Source organism: Gymnoscopelus braueri, assembly GCF_963280865.1.
Source record: "Gymnoscopelus braueri genome assembly, chromosome: 14".
NCBI classification, from domain to species: Eukaryota; Metazoa; Chordata; class Actinopteri; order Myctophiformes; family Myctophidae; genus Gymnoscopelus; species Gymnoscopelus braueri.
In genome coordinates this window covers 35654646-35672314 of record NC_137619.1, presented here as the reverse complement: position 1 = coordinate 35672314, position 17669 = coordinate 35654646, and the positions used below count along the sequence as shown (strand labels likewise).

General features: G+C 39.4%; 1 protein-coding gene across 1 annotated transcript; it reads left to right on the top strand.

The window, feature by feature from the left end:
• The first annotated feature begins 2296 nt into the window (after positions 1 to 2296).
• On the top strand, positions 2297 to 16964 carry elovl5 (ELOVL fatty acid elongase 5). The gene is made up of 8 exons (XM_080450391.1): positions 2297 to 2386; positions 4795 to 4865; positions 5252 to 5439; positions 9559 to 9636; positions 11015 to 11186; positions 13599 to 13723; positions 15009 to 15146; positions 15273 to 16964. Exons 2-8 carry the CDS (start codon positions 4802 to 4804, stop codon positions 15396 to 15398), a joined length of 891 nt encoding a protein of 296 aa, XP_080306517.1. The 5' UTR covers positions 2297 to 2386; positions 4795 to 4801; the 3' UTR covers positions 15399 to 16964.
• Positions 16965 to 17669: the final 705 nt, after the last annotated feature.

Here is a 17669-nt window from a genome sequence, read left to right as displayed (position 1 = left end):
CCCAGCATCCATATTTGTGGGGAAAGCTTTTGATAGCCATTTTCAGCAAAAGTTTCCCCCCCTAATAACAGAAAACAAAAACACTAGCATAGAGCCTTGGGGTACTCCGCTCAACCATATGGGTTTTAAGTGGTTAAAATGCATCCAACTTTTATTTTTATTGAGGCACATAATTATTTTTGGACATATTCTATCTGAAAACAAATGCGTTAAATACTGAGAACTTTTAAATAATGAATCAGATAAATTGCCTTTAGATCCCCACATTACACCTTACCTAAATTCTTAAGTAGGCTACTTGAGCAATATACAACAGAAAGATGTTTAATACGCTGTAGCTACTTCGTAAGCCACCACTAGATGGTGCTAATCAACTGTACATTTGACATAATACTGAACTGTGTCTAGTTCAATCGTTCAAAGCATTACCTCACTTCACTTGGGCTTGATTGTCACTCACAAGAGTCAGTGAGTTCATTATCAGTTGCAAATGCCCTCAGAAAAGGTTGCATTTTAGGATTGTAATGTTATGTATTTGATCCCCTTTTTTTGCTTAAAGTCCCAAAATAATTATTTTATTTGAAGGATATATAACGCTTAGGCCTACAACAGCATAATCAAACGGATCATTAAAGATGGGGTGCCATGATATTTTTCAACCCTAAAACCTGATCATAAGGTATTATTATTATGTAGGGATTTTTTTCAACAAAAAAAAAGTGTACAGTAAGTGTTAAAATGTTGTTTTTATGTGGACACGCCTCCAGTTCATTATGTATACCTGATTCTCACCTCCACCACCTTAGCACCACCCACCTGTCCTAGTCCCTCCTCCTCCTCATGCCCACGCCTGTTGTGTTATGATAATGAGGGGGAGGGTATGGCTTTGTGATGTCACTAAAGCGCTGTTTCTCTATTGGCACGTTTGACCCTCAAGGTTTCAGCCTCCAGGAAGAAACTCCAAATAGTCAGAGAAGACATAAAACACCATAAAAACACCACCGGGGGGCTTAATGAAGTTCTATCAACCTCATAGACACATGAAAAACAGAAAAAGTGCAAAAATATGGCACCAGCTCTTTAAGAGATTAAGGGGTAGTTGTTGTCATTCTGTAGCCAACAGGGAAAAAAGGTTGACACGATTTCAAAACTCTGTATCCAATGTATGTTGTTAACTTAACAATGTTAATATAATTGGGCCTTAACAATGTTAAGGCCCAATTATATTTTGCACACAGAAATTGCAGAAATTGGTGTCATAAAGGGGCTAAAGAAAGTATCATACTTTACACCCAGTCACACAGTGGGCAGTGTGGCACGCGTACGCGCGCGCGCGCACACACACACACACACACACACACACACACACACACACACACACACACACACACACACACACACACACACACACACACGCGCGCGCGCGCGCGCGCGCACACACACTCACGGCTGTGACTCTCTGACATGCAGACTGACATGTCAGACTGACAAGTCCAATTTCATAATAGGTCTATATCATGTGTGGGTGTAAGCACTGTGCTCATCTCGCCTCATCTGCAATTGCAACAGTGTCACTTGGGAGTTCCAGGGCAGCTGGCCAAGGGGACGTGCGTGTTCCTCTAGCCCTGGTCCAGACAGAGCGTTAGTGAGTTCTCTCTAACGCTCTGCCAGCCGCACTGCTCTGCTCATAGACCGAAAATTCCTCTGACGTGCGAGGTCTCCGTCTTGAGTAAAAATAAACAAAAATACTTAGCTACTCACCAAAACAAAGACTGTTTTGTGTTGATGAAAGTCTATTCTCCAGAGTGGGAAGCCTCTATACACTAATAATCTATACTCTAATACACTTTTTGGGCAGAAAATAAAATATGTCCACCAGATGGAAATTATTATTATTTACTCCACTGCGCCCTCTACAGATCTGGTCAATATAAATTACCATTGACGAGATCTGTAGAGGGCGCAGTGGAGTAAATTAATTAAAAATCCGTCTGGCGGACATATTTTATTTTCTGCCCAAAAAGTGTATTATACAGAGAAGGTGGGGTGCTGAGAGGCTTCCCACCCCGGAGAATAGACTTTCGAAAACACAAAATATTCTTTCTTTCGGTGAGTAGCGAAATAGTTTTGTTTATTTTTTTACTAAAGACGAAGACCTCGCATGGCGGTGGGATTTTCGGTCCATGAGCAGAGCAGGGCGCCTGACAGGGCGTTAGAGAGAATTCACTCACGCACTGGACCATGGCTGAGTGTTCCTCCCACTACTGGCCAGGGGACGTGCGTGTTCCTCCCACTACTGTACTACATTTTCCACCGAGCGACAAGGCTGCACATTGTGCAGAGAGACCGGCCATCCAAGGTTATTATACAGTCATTCTCCCAAAAGGTAGGTTACAGTTTTCGGTCTGCGCTGCTGGATTCCTAGATTTGAATTGAAACATGGAGTGTTTTGGGGTGTTGTTGTTTTTTACGTGGATTATCGCATTTACTCGCATTTATCGCATTTACTATAATAGACGTCAGGGGTTTATGCTTTTTGTAGCCTGTCGTCAAAGCGAACAGTTGGGGTGATGCTGCCTGAATCGTTGACCTTCTACTGTACTCTAGCCTAGATAGATGCGAACGTCAAGCGACACTGTATTAGTGTACATATAGGTTACAATATGTTTCTTCTCTCGTGGTTGAACTTAACAGAATGGGGACTATTGTACTATATCCTCCATCTTCAGTACCACTGCGTATTGCACTCAATCTTGAGACCAGACTGCGCTACGGGGAGCTGTAAAGTAGCCTATCATTTATTTGCTTTGTAATATATATTCGACTGATCGGTCTTTTGCACCCAAACTAGAGGGAAAAAAATACTACTTTCTTCTTAACTCATAACTTTATTAATGCTATTCTTACTGGATGTGCAGTGCAGTTCGAGATTGTGGTCGAAGTTTCTCCAGAATTAATTATTGAACGTCTTCTGACTGATGCCATGCAGGCTACAGTAGGTATAGGGACCTACAGCTACCAGGTTACTGATTCATCTAGGCTATAGCCTACATGTATATTCATGTATAATGTTATCCTAACCTAAGATGTGAGACTCATGAGAAACTACAATGAGGAGTAGCCTACTACAGTAGTCTATACTGTATCAAGTGATTGGTTGATTTTATTTGATTAAAATACAATGCACAGATATATTGTACCTAATTTATCAGGATATAGCAATAAAGTCACATGACTTATTTCCATTGCAGTCCTGTTATTTCCCTTGCGTTCTGTGCAAAGCGCAAACTACAGATGATGCATTGCACTTTTGGAGAGATGCAGGCTTCTGTTTCTTGCTCAAAAAGCACATTTTGTCTCTAGGACATGCACCCTGCAGCTAAACAAATGACACTGTTAACATGCTATTGGATTCATTGTGGCTCATCATATAGGTTAGCTACTAATGAGGGCTCCCAGCCTCCCAGATTATGATGTTTGTCGAGCATCATGCTTCAGTTATAACTGACATGATCAGAATAAGCCTCACTTCCTCCTGTGTGATGGCCATTTGCTGACACAGCTAGTAAAACTGGCAATTTGAAGCATAAACCATAATGGTTAAATCCATGCTTACACGATTTTTTCCACCATAGCATTAATTAATCATATCAACATTACCTTACTAATAGTGAATGCCTACTTACGTAATACCTACAAGGTAATTACTCAGAATGTGTGGTATGCTATGTAGGATATGTATTCTTTTGTCAGCACTGTATGTTCAAGTGCTACTCTGAATATGCTATAGCATAGTATTTAGATTAGTTATCTATAACATATTTTATTGATCAGAATAAGATAAATTAATAGGTATATATTGTATACATTCCATATACAGTCTCTGATTAGCCCATCCAATTGTGGCAATCATATTTGAATGCCATTAGGCTATCACATTTCTGACTTTGGAGTCCAGGATCATAACCTCAGTGTCTTAGACCTGTATCAAAGTTATGTATTAAGAGAAACATGCATAGAACCTGGCTTGGACCAAAATAACTGTGTACTCTACAGTCTAAATTAGATATCCAAGTCAGAATACATTTCTTTTACTGTCTGTCAATGTCCAAAATGTGTCTTAAGAGGTGGCTTTGATGACTGACGATTGAGTAGATATGGTTACAGCTACCAAGTGCTGTACATACTAACACACGACACAAGGACGACAGTGCAACGAAGGAGGCAATAAACATGATAAATAGCCGACCATGAATATCACCATGTGCAAGTCAAATACGTGTTTACATTTCATATAATGGATTTGAATGCAACTGCAGCTCTAGAGTGAAGTGTTGTGGGCCAAGTGGTGTATTCTAATTCTATAGAATGACGTACAAAGAATGTACTTGTAATACCTGAGGCTGTACAGAATAGTGCCAGTGACTCAGGATTGAGGTGTTGAGTTGTTGTGTAAGGTGTGATGCTACAACACTCAACGGTTTACTTCCTCCCCATGGCATTTATTTAAGGGATAAGGGTTTTATTGGGGTCATAATTTACAGAGGATGGGGACGGAAAGGGTTGGCCGAGCTCAAACTATTTCAAACTCTGCTTTTACTTATTTGTCCTTTTACTTTGGTGTGACTAATTTTGACTGAAGGGGCTTGATTAGTGATCAATAAGCTTTAAGCAATCATCCTTTTAATATAGACCCACTATTTATGATCTTACAATGTTATGCAATGAATCTATGTCACATAATCCACATTTTGGAATAGACACATCACCATTCCTTATTTGTTGTCTTTTTAGGTGATAAATGGAGACTTTTAACCACAAATTAAACACCCTTTTTGAGTCATGGTCATGGATGGGTCCAAGAGGTAAGGTCTTTGCAAAGCAAAAATCATGTTGTATTATATAAATTATTGTGTGCTATTGAAAGAAAGTCTGCATCATCCATAAAGCGGAAGGTCCATCTTCACATGGAGAATGGTCTGGAATGCACAGGAATGCTGCTAGGATGTATTTTTTATTTTTTTCATTGCTAACATAACCTTTCTAGATGTTAAACAAACATGCCCCAGTATTTACTGATATGTTTCACTATTCACTTCCAATTCAGTCTGCATTTACCAGTATGTGGTACTTATGTGCCTGTTCTCAACTTTGTGCTATTTCACAAGAGAGCAGTAAATATATAGCGAGGACTCAGAATCACAAGTGGGAGAATGTACTGTTGTAATGTACTTGTTTCAACTTGTTTCAGATCAACGGGTGAAGGGATGGCTGCTTCTAGACAACTATCCCCCAACCATTGCACTGACAGTAATGTACCTTCTGATCGTATGGCTGGGGCCCAAGTACATGAAAAACAGACAACCGGTCTCCTGCAGAGGTCTCATGGTGGTCTACAACATCGGCCTCACTCTCTTGTCCTTCTACATGTTCTATGAGGTAGGAACAGTATATAATATATACTGTACAAACCAGGACATAATATGGTCACCATATATACTATATATGGTGACCATATTATGTCCTGGTTTGTCTGGGATTGTCCATGTCTAAAGCGTTATGTCCTGCGAACTGACAAACATCAATAAAACACTAAAATGTCCTGGTTTTCAACATTCACTACCAAATTGTCCAAATAGATGTTTATCATGTACTGCCCCACTCTTTACTACCCAACCACCATCCATGGTGTGCAAAGATGCAGTGTTATATAATTGTACACCATCCTGATGAAAACACCCACGGTAGAAGTGCATAAACATTTAACAACTTAAACCATATATACTTAGTTGATCGGGTCTGCACTTGACCCCCTTAACGTTCGCTCTACATCAACTCTCTTCACCAAAAATAGCAGATCTACAAGCTCTGTTACTTTGGCTGCATGTTCACCTATTATGATATGCCCATGAATAGGGATGCTACAGTTCATGTTGTTAAGGGTCCTCCTGGTTTAGGGCTTTGAAATTATGGCCACCCTAGGTAGGAAGGCCACTTTTGCACTGGTATACTGTCTGAGGCAGTCCAGAGGAAGCACTGCAATGCTACACTGCAGGAGGAAATAATTAGAAAGGTCCCTGCATGGCTGCATATTCACTGGAAATATACTTGCTAAGTTGCAGTCACTGCTCCACGTGTTTTCGTTTCGTATTGACACATTTTCATTCTCAGCAGTGGCTACTGGCGTCATGCACTGAAAGACGCATAAGACACAATGCTATTTGGGAGCTAGAGAGGGACACAGCTGGACTGTGACGGGATCATTGTTTCAACAATCAGATCCCTCATACTTTCTCACAGACACCAGCACAGCCCTCTTTTGTTTTCTAAAAAAACTGCCGCTTTAGGAAGTAAAAAAAAAAAAACGGCTGAAAATACCTTGTTTATTGTTCTCTGCTATATCCAGTGATGAAACTCTACTTAGAGTAATTGATCATTCTTTGAGACTCTCAGTGAAATTGTTTGAATGGAATAATGTTTATTTATTGTAGGAATGTGATTGTCCGTTGGCTCCACCCGTGGTGACCCTAGAACAATATATGTTCTATTTGCCAATTAACCCCTTAAAGCCCTACAGTACATACTTCATTGTACGACGAGTAGCTAAAACAACCGATCAACATGCTCACAATGTGTCACATTGCAACGCATTGTGAGATTCTAGATCTGCTATTTTTTTCTAATTTAAAAATAAATTGAATTATAAAATGAATAAATTCATTGACAAATGTATTTTTTCCTTCACGTTTTTAACATTTCTGCCCATAATGACATGCCCAGAATAGGGACGTCAGGCTGAAAGTGGTTAACAACATCCAGGTTACTACATGCAAAGGTTGCAGGTTTTTCATGCACCTGGCTGTAAATGTAAAGTATTGCTTCTGTACACTCCTCCCTGTCCAGCTCCCTGTCTTTCTGTCTGCATTGCGTAAGCCCTCAAACGCCTAGCTTGGCTCATGCAGCGTGATTCATTAAACCTTGTACTCTGACGTGAGCCCAGCCATAGACGGGGTGAACTTTTGGCACTCTAAAACCAGTGCCATCTGAGTTCAACCCAAGAGCATGGCAGCTATTTTCTTGTCAACTTTCCAGATCACGGTTCTTTTTAATCTTCTAATAGCTGTGATTAAAGCTGTAATACAGCCTACATTACGACAGGATAACGCATGCAAATGCTCTTTTGGCGCAGTGTGTGCAGACTTGCCAATGTATAATGTATACATGATGGTCAGAAAATAAGATGCTCTCCAGACAGTGTATGTTAATATTGATGATGAAAGTATTCTGGCTCTTTAACCACTTAAGCCCTATATTTATACTTTGTCATATAACGAATATAAAAAAAAACACGTTGCAACGCATTGTGAGCTTGTAGATCAACTGTTTTCGCAATGAATAAATAAAGTATTTTAAAACCTAACCTTGGATTGTCAATCTTGATCCTGGTATCAAGATTATAGGCTTTGCACTTAAAATGTGCAGGAAACATTTAACGTTCCCGTTTACAAAAACTAGCTATACCAGTTATAATGAATTTGACTGGTTCTCACGCCGCAGCACTGAATAATGATCCCCCATATGAAAGCTTAGAGCTGTCTGTTCGGTTCTTTTCGGATTACTTTTGCACATGGACTACTAGGCCGTACACTACAGAACTTTGACAGAAGCCTGTTAAGGATACCTGTTGAGAGACCTACTTGTACTCATTCATATATTCATTGTTGATAGACTGTACAAACTGTACAGTGTATTCATCCAATGATCCAGATACTCACAGTAAATAGCCTGTTGACATATCCATTCATATATTATTTGGAGATAGCAGAAGCTGCATATTCATTCATATATACATTCACTGTTAATAGACTGTACATTTATACTATTTATTGATAGATACATTATGTTAGCCCAATTCATTCAGAGGCCGAGTGCAGATGTCTAGTGTCAAATCAATCTAACCATCTACTCTATTTTATTTGTATCCTTTATTTGATCTCTGCCCGGCTGGAAAGCCGGGAGGCAGAGATTATGTTTTCACCCCGTCTCTCTGTCTGTTTTAGAGCCAGACCGATATGTCAGTCTGGCCTATATATATCGGTCATTATTTGACTTGTTTGACGACATCGGTATGTCGTCTAAATTTTAACCACTTTCAAACTGGTGTCCCTATTTTGGGCATGTCATAAGTGAGTCAGTGAGGATCCCCCACCGTGAAGACATATCACCTTCGTCTTACTCCTCCCATTCAACCTTCGGCGCTGATAGGCACCGCCCCAGCCCGTAGGAATCGCTAGCACAGTGACAAAGATTGCCCTACCTGTAGCGACCCAGCTGGACAATAAGAGGGTGGAGACTTGACTGCTGAGTTTTGATAATTTTATTTCGGTACTCAACGTAGAAACTGTTAGGGAAGCATAAAATACACAACATAAATCAATCAATACATCAAATAGCACCATAATACATTTGCATTTCCCAAGCTACATCGCTTAAACAATAGCTTACACATTAGAAAAAGACATGAAAATAAACCTCAGACAATACAAAGTTCAACAATAAGATCATAAATCGACCGTAAACAATACACCAAGTTTAACAAACAATAAAAAGACAGTCACCTTGTTCCCCTTCCAGCTAGGTGCTAATTTTGCATGACTGTGGCATGTCCATCATGTTCCAACGGAAAATACAAAAACCATTAAAACCATATTTCAACCAAACCCTGCATTGTAGAATGTAGATTGGCAGTAAATGATCAAGCAAACTCACAATGTCCTTTATATTAGTCCGTCCTTCCCTGACCATCCTTCCAGGTCCTTTAGTCCGTCCTTCTTTGACCATCCTTCCTGGTCCATTAGAAAAACATTTTCTGTGCAGTCCTTGATGCTCCTCTACTACAGAGGCCCTTTTATGGTTTGCTTCTTGCCTGCCAGGCACCTTCAGCCCCAGACTGAGCATCAGCACCAGGTGAACTTCATTAGATTAATCATTGCACAATCTGAGGCTGAAGAGTTCCTGTAGGCAGGAAGCCCTTCAAAATAAATCTCAAAGAACAAAAAGGAAATCTTCAAAAATAAAAGTTTACAAAAACACTACGGGTCTGTTACACTACCCGCCCGGCTAACCTCCCCCAAACATGGATAAGCGGCAGATTTGAACCCCTATGTATTTTCCATGGATTACTTGGATCATGACGGAACTCCCTATAAGCCTATGCCATTTCCGCCCTTTTGCATTTTCAGCAAAACACACTTTTTGCTACTACTCATCCAGATTTTGTCAAAAACGTACACAAATCTCTATAAAGAGTTATGTGATATCTCTGGTGTTATGTGATAAACCCTGCAGCTTTCCTTTAACAGCCCTGGCCAGTAGGCAGAGACATGTGCCCCTTTCTGGTTGCTCATTGTTTACTATTTGTCTGCGTATTTGTTTGACTTCATGAAATTAATGTAAATAGCCACATTTTCATGCAATTGGTGTGTGCATAATAGTGACGATGTGTTATGTGAGATTATTGATTATTATACCCATTTATCTTTGTAATTTTTCCTCCAGCTTGCAGCTACAGCGTATCACGGGGGCTACAACTTCTACTGTCAGGATACACACAGTGCCCCGGAAGCAGATAACAAGGCAAGACAAGACATGTTTTATAATTATCATTCTGGATATTAAGTATCTTTAACCCATTAACCCACTATTCAAAAATAGCAGATACACAAGCTCACAGCGCACCACTTCGTGCCGTGCTGCGAGCTTGTACATCTGCTATTTTCTAATTGTTTCTAAATCTTGAAAGTGTTTGAAAAATTCTTCAATCATTTTGAATTACGAAAAGGTCTGAGAACTACTGATTTAGAAGGCCTTTGCAGAATCGGCCTCAGGTCTTAATGGGTTAAAACACATTTCAGAATTTCCTAATGTCATAGTACAACGCTTGCTACTATTAATCACCTGCGTGATTGTTATTTTTTTGTACAGTATACTGTTTCTTTCTCATCAGCATTTTTCAAATCTATCCGTCTCATTTATGTGAGTCTGCACCTGGAAATCCTTGTAGAAGTGCTGCATTGTCATCACAATGACTCTGTTCAAATGTCCCTTGTGGGCACTGGCTGTCTTGGGGAACACAAGGCTCACAGTAGAATTGTGCACAGCTTTGCAGTGATAAACAAAACAAGTTTGATCACAGTGTGTTCTTGCCATAGGCAGGGAATTGCTTTAATGTTACATCAAGGCATTAGTCCCATGTGACCTCTTGTTATTTTGGACATGGGCTGAATATGAATTGCATTGGGAGGAGATGCTGTTTGTCCTAGTTATTATTAATTTACTTAAGTGTTGATATGCATACTGTATGTCCACCCGTAGGCTATAAGAAGAAGTATCACTGTATATTTGCACCTACATGAAATTTGTCCTCTGCATTTACCCATCCTATAACAACTAGGAGCAGTGAGTGCCTTTCTACGGCGCTCAGGGAGCAATTAGGGGTTAAGAGTCTTGCTCAGGGACACATATCGTCACATTGCTGTCCTGGCCTGGAATCGTGCCTGGGACAACCAGGGCCTCTGCCTTCCCAAGCGGGCTCACTAACCACTCAGTCGCATTGCTGATAGACTCTACATATATTCATTCATATATTCATTGGCGATATATTCATAGTGATAGTGATATCCATTCATATATTCACTGCACATTTATATTTATTGTTAGACCGAGCATATGTTCACTTATTCACTCATTCAGAGATCCAGTGCAGAGGACCAGCAGCTCAGTATTTAGCCTACTTATATCCTCTTCTTTTTACCGTTGTTTGTTTCGTGACTCTTACACTTACTGTACCTCTCCTGCGTTTCATTCTCACTGCTGTTGCTCCTATGACATCTGAATTTCCCCCTGGGGATCAATAAATGGATTGATTTTGTATTGTGTCAAGCATACGCTTTTGTTCTTTAGTGTTTATTATTTACAAAATGTTGATTCTTATTTTTCTGCTTTTCCCTCTTAGATCGCCAATGTTCTGTGGTGGTATTACTTCTCCAAATTCATTGAGTTTATGGACACGTTTTTCTTCATACTACGAAAGAATAATCACCAGATCACGGTTCTACACATCTACCACCATGCCAGCATGCCGAACATCTGGTGGTTTGTTATGAACTGGGTACCCTGTGGCCATTGTGAGTGCTTTAACGCTACTTTACCCTCCAGTAACTCAAAGCGCTCAACCACACGTGCCGTTTAGCCTCACAGTAAGCTAAATAATTTAGCTCCAATAACAGTACAAGTCATTGGGCCTTAACCACTTAAACCCTATCTATATAGCACTTTGTCGTACAACAAAGCCAAAATAACCCATCTTACAAGCTATAATGTCATGCCCCAAAAAAGGTTGAAAGTGGTTTTATAGGAACTTAGGATGTAGATACGTGCAATTGTCTATTCACAGCTTCGGTCATACAGTATCGTATATTAATGGGCGGGCGGATGCACTGATGTCAGGCAGAAACAGGAAGCATTCCAACAACGCAAACTTGCACATGTGATGGGGCTCGCACATTTATAGAGGGTGCGTCGGGCGGACATCACAAACTTAACATGCACTGATGTCACAGTTGGTTGGTGACAACAGCCACTGATGTCAGACACAAACAGAAACCGTGGCCCAACAATGAAGCCCGTTGTCGAGGTGCACTGTGTCCCTTTTATGCCCAAATATGGAGTTCCGTGCTAGCCATATCCAAATATGGAGTCCAGGCCCATCTATATCATCAGTACTATGACATCATATTGATGACATCAGAGTACTCCATATACTGTATGTGCCTTTGATGGTCGATCGGTGGACAACATGCACTGATGTGAGACACAAACAAAAACCTTTGACTGGACTCTGGGTGAACCCTGGCCGCTCTGACTGAAAAGCCAGGTTATCTGAGTGTCTGAACATTGGTGACATGCAGGAAGTCATCGCAAAATGCAATGGTCACGACATGTTTGGTAATCTAGACAGTATTTTTCAACACGCATCTAACATAATAGTCAATACTCGTATTTCATATGGGATTAATTAGTGTTCATTGGAATTAATTTCAAAGATGAAAATGGCAACGTTAGTTAACAAGCATCTACTCTGACCTGTCGTAAATTTAAAGCTGATATCAAATTCTATTAAACCCTATCATTTGACCAGAGTCCCACAGGGCTATATACTAGCCCACCTAATTTGATTCCCTCTCCACTAAATATCTTAAAATAGTTCATCTACAAGCTCACAACGTTTCACATTGCGACGCAGTGTGAGCTTGTAGACCTGCTATTTTCGCCAAATGTACACCCCAGAATAGGGATGATGAGGTTTATGTGGTTCAAATGAACTTTATTTTAGGACACAAACTGACAATTGCTATGTACACTACGCAATGTTCAGAGGTTCAGCCTTTTAGAGTGCATTTCAGTTAATAGACCCTTTTCACAGCAGAAATTTTGACGGGTAAACACAGCCTTAGGTAATAACATGAATTGTGGGTGTATTTCATTTAAGTCCTACTGTGTGTCAGCATGGACAGCTCCAACACGTAAATGAAACATACCCACAAACCACAATTAAGACTATTGCCTTCACCTGCATTTACCCGTCAAATGTCTACTGTGCAAAGTTTCCATTGTTGATGGAGACACCACAGTATAATACTATATACCATTCAAATTGACAGAGAAACCTTCTGTCTGTGTCGGCTTTTGCCTGCCACATCCATGTGATGTGCCGATTTTCGGGCATGTCCATATTGAGGAATATAAGCACCGCGTTATCAGCCTTGCTGGGGTTATTGCGTTGACAAAGCATCACAAGTGTCCAGTCCATATACATTTGCGTATTTGGGGCCATGCATGTCAGGAACGATGTAAATTGTTCCATTTATACTGCTATGTGGCACAAATGTTATGCAAAGCCAATCAGTTAAGCCAACAGGTCGGGTTAGCCAATCAGGGGCTTGTACTGGCTCAGCGGCCCAAACGTAACGTGACGTGAGGCCAATCCGTGAAGCCAACAGTTTGGGTTGGCCAATAAGGGAAGCTTATGCATACAATCTCCCGAACACACTGAGAATTTCTGCCTCTCCATTTGGCTCTGCACACCTTACGTTACATGAGACATACACGCCAGGTTTGAGACCGAACGGTCGGACGCTGTCTGAGTTATGCCAGTAACAAATGTTGTGTGACACACACACACACACAGATTCCATGAATTATAGTATATATATATAGTTATTACAGTATGTATTAAGAAATACATACTGGTATTGACTGAAATACAAGTACAAACTATAGCCATAAATTGCCATTCCCGTTTTCAAATGCCACCACTCTATTAATTGATTTCACATGGAATCTCCTAACAAAATGGTAGCCCATTAAAGAAGCCCACAATACAAGTGAAGATCCTGCTCTTTTTGACATTACATTTCCACAGAGGGGGGGGGGTGCTGGTGAATAGGCCCTGATTTTGTTCCATTGATTTGTTGTACCTTCTCTATTGCTCAACAAAAAGGCTACTTTTCATTGACTGGAACTATCCACTTCAACAGCGTACTTTGGTGCCTCCCTGAACAGCTTTATACATGTGGTCATGTATTCTTACTATGGCCTGTCAGCCGTCCCAGCCCTGAGGCCTTACCTCTGGTGGAAGAGGTACATCACGCAGTTACAGCTGGTGAGTTACTCCTTCAACATTGCACAGTGTTATGATGTAGAACAGTGATTCTTAACCTGTGGGTCTGTGAGGAAGTGGGCCCCCGAATTATTGGCAAAACACTACGATATTATTGATAATATAACATTAATATAAAATAATGTACAAAAGAATATGTCATTGCATTTTTTTCTTCCAACTATCTTCAAACTAGAGAATTCGGTAGAGTTGACTTCCACACAATTCAAATAAGACTGGTAGAGAATAACTCAGATACCCAACTTAGAGACAAGACTCTAGGACACACTTCCCAAGGCAATACCTCCAGATACCTAGATCCATACAGGAAGTAAGCCGATCTGCAGGCAAACACCAACTTACATACAGGAATAAGCCATACTCTCTCTAGCGTAACAAAGCTCCTCCTCAATCTAACAGCAAACGAATAACATTGGCTGACTGAGCTAAGTTGTAGTATTGGCTTGAGGTATTATATTTCTAGCTGAGGTATTTTGCATCTCTATGCGTCTTCTTCGTACAGATAATAACATAAGATAATAACATCACATCCTAACTGTAGATTTTTGTATTTCTTTGTGCTGTCTTTGTTCAGAGTTTAGCATGAACCAATTTTCCAACTTTAGATATAATTGACATTTCTTAGTGCTGTCCCTGTCCAGGTCCTGTTCTATAGTTATCTATTAAACACTATATAAACTATGGCTGGCTTCTCTTGTGACTGTTAGGTTCATTATCTTGCACTTATGAAAATGGGTCATCAAAAGTCTATTGTTCACCTGAATACAATCTTTGTGACTGATGCGTAAAATCTTGAGTGTTAATTTAGCCACCTGTAACTCTGGGAGTATACACATTTTCCTTTCTTTTTACTGTAGAGTAGACGTGTATAATTTAAGGAACCAAGGACATGGTCCGCACATTCTCTGCATGTGCTCAATAAAGATATAATTTAATAGGCAACGTTTGTTCGGTCAAGGTGTATGTCTTAAGAAGGTCCTTGACCAAAGCGTTTTAAATAGTATCTTTATTGAGCAAGTGCAGAGTGTGGATGATTCCATTAATGATAAACAAAATAAGTATAGATATGAAGTAACGTATGAAAGACTGAGAGTCTTTGTCCTGTGTGTTGGCTTTGCTGTTTTGATATTCAAGTGCTCTTGGACTATTTTCTGCACCATCCTTTATACAGTACCTTTTAGCCACAGCACAAACCTGGAGGAAAGCAATATTTATACCTTCCATCTCTCTCTCTATCTCTCTCTCTCTCTCTCTCTTTCCTCCACAGACTCAGTTCTTCATGACTGGGTCCCAGACACTGTTAGCAGTGGCATGGCCAATATGTAGTTTCCCCAGGGGCTGGCTGTATTTCCAAACAGGTTACGTTGTCTCACTCATTATCCTTTTCGCTAACTTCTACACCCAGGTGAGTTTTCTTTCTTTCTTTCTTTCGTTTCTTCTCATATTTGTATTTATTGTGAATTTCGAGGGTATCCAAATCCACAGAAAGAACATCAGCGTCTCTCTCTCCTCTCTCTCTCCCCCACCACAGACCTACAAGAAACACGGCGCGTCTCTTAAGAAGCATCAGAATGGCTCTTTTGCATCAGAAAATGGACATGCAAATGGGACATCAGCAGTGGAAAACAATGCACAAAGGAAACTGAGGGTGGATTGACACATGAAAAACCGCGCCAAATTCTTATTATTGTAGATTAGCTATACTGTAATGCTGCTAGGAGTGAAATGTATCTTCTTATACAAGACATGTCTTAGAATAGCCTCTAGAATATTTCACTTTGGCCAAAAAAAAGCCATAGCTTCGTTCTGTATATCTACAGACTCCTGTGTTATTTTGCACACATTACCAGTCATGGTATTTTAATCAAAATGTGCTTTGGTAGAGGGACAGACAGGAATAATGTTGTATGGTTAATCACATGCAACATGACATTTGGCCCTAGTAGAGGATTCACTCAAAATCTGCACAGAAAGTCCAAAGATCCAACCTCCAGTGAGCTGGAAGGTAAACCTACAGGTCCCATCATGCTATGTGACCATGTTTTGAGCAACACAGAAAGTGATGAGAATAACAAACAAGTGCTTAATCATGTTTTTTAATATGCAACCTTTGCCTGCATATTGTGTCATTATGGGTCCATCTTGCCTGACCTGGTTCTTAATATATATTTGTTGCTCCCATCTATGTAGTTACACTGTAAAATCTGTGTTCATTTAACCAAAATGGATCCGTGAGGTTCCATTTGGTTCCATTTGTATGCACTCTGAGTTACAGATAGATAAATGTGTTAATTGGAATTTACTGTGTATAGTGCAATCAAATGTAATTGATTGGTTATATAACAGTGATTTTATTTTTCTGTAAACCATATTACCACTGAGCTGTAGATGTTTTTTAATTTTTAATTTTTAATTTTCTCAGACCATGATTCAAACTAGCAGTTTTTCGTTTTGTTTTGGGATCCAGTCTTGCTGGGTGTAGAGCTAGGGACCATAGCCTGGCTTGAGGCTAGTCTCTACACTAGCTGAAGAAATGCTGGTTTAGAACTAAGGTGGAGTTTTATGAGGACTGTAGCCTACACTGAATTAATCAATTCTCCATGTTAAAGAGCCCATTTCTCATCATGTGGCAGTGTATTTATTGCATAAAGCTAATTTTAAATCATTTAATTTAAAATATATGAAATAAGACTAAGCCCATAGCACTGCAGTGATACTATTTACTGATAAAATGCTAAGTATCATCTTTATCCAGTGATTATGTCATACAGTTTAGAGAGAAAAGCTAATTAATGTAGTGCAGTAAAATGCATGATGCAAGATTCTGATATTCATGCCAGGTATCAAATAGTTCTTTATATTCTAGAGTCATTATGCAAATAGGGTGCCTTTTGGACATACATTAGTAGCTTGGTGTCCAGTTTTTATGTTTTAACCCTCTATAAGAAATATGTTTGCTTCCAGAAAAGCGCGATGGTCGAACTCAGGCACTTGAATACTGAATTTTTGACACATTAACATAAGCATTATTATTGACACTAACATATGTTAGACCTGTTACCAACACATACTGTACAATTTTTGAAAGTGATTCAAGTCATGTTGATTGAGAAATGCACCTTTTCCCACAATCGCATTATGCCCTATTTCACTATATTAATTATATTAATTTGGAAAACTATTTAATACGATGTATTTTTACAATAAAAGCATTTGTGTTAAAGTGTTGCTTTTCCTTTAGAAAATACAGTTATTTAGATATTGTCCCCTTTTTTATATTGGTCTCATCATCCTCCATAAAATTCATTGTTGACATAAGTATGTTATTATCAACATATATCAACAGTGTATACGATAGCAGTAACAGCGGTGACAGGACAAAATTAATGAGCAATTGTGGAAAATGAAAAACCCTTACAATAATCATTTTGTATGTTTTCATCATTTTATTTTAATAAAGGCTAGAGACCCAAGTAATAAGCAACTTATGAATTGCTCTCTGGAATCTTAACCCAATCTTTATCACCCTTTATTACTTATGCTTTCCAGCAGCGACTAATTCCTTCAAATAAGCATTGTTTTATGAAGATTTTCCCCATTTCAAGTTGATAAAGTGTAGTGGTGGTACAAATGTACAAATGTTTTTTTAATAACTAACCTAACACAGTAGTTAGTAGGCAAGCTACAGAATATAAAAAAAATCTGTACCACCGTAGAAATTGTCAGTTGATTGTTAAGCATTTTATAACAACTGAAGCTCATGAAAATGATTAGATGTTAAATAAATTATTTCCATCAGAATTTTAATGACAAAGAGAAACATGGTACACTAGCGTGTTTATCACTGAAAGCAGGTCAAGGAAACATTCCCATGTTGTCGTTGTGGTTCATCAATTTACAGTATACTGTAGCTTTTCAAATGAATCAA

Coding starts and splice junctions, on each gene's coding strand:
- elovl5 (XM_080450391.1), top strand. CDS start 4,802: ATGGAGACTTTTAACCACAAATTAAACACCCTTTTTGAGTCATGGTCA. Junction 13,724..15,008: donor ACATCACGCAGTTACAGCTG/GTGAGTTACTCC, acceptor TTTCCTCCACAG/ACTCAGTTCTTCATGACTGG. Junction 15,147..15,272: donor TCGCTAACTTCTACACCCAG/GTGAGTTTTCTT, acceptor CCCCCACCACAG/ACCTACAAGAAACACGGCGC.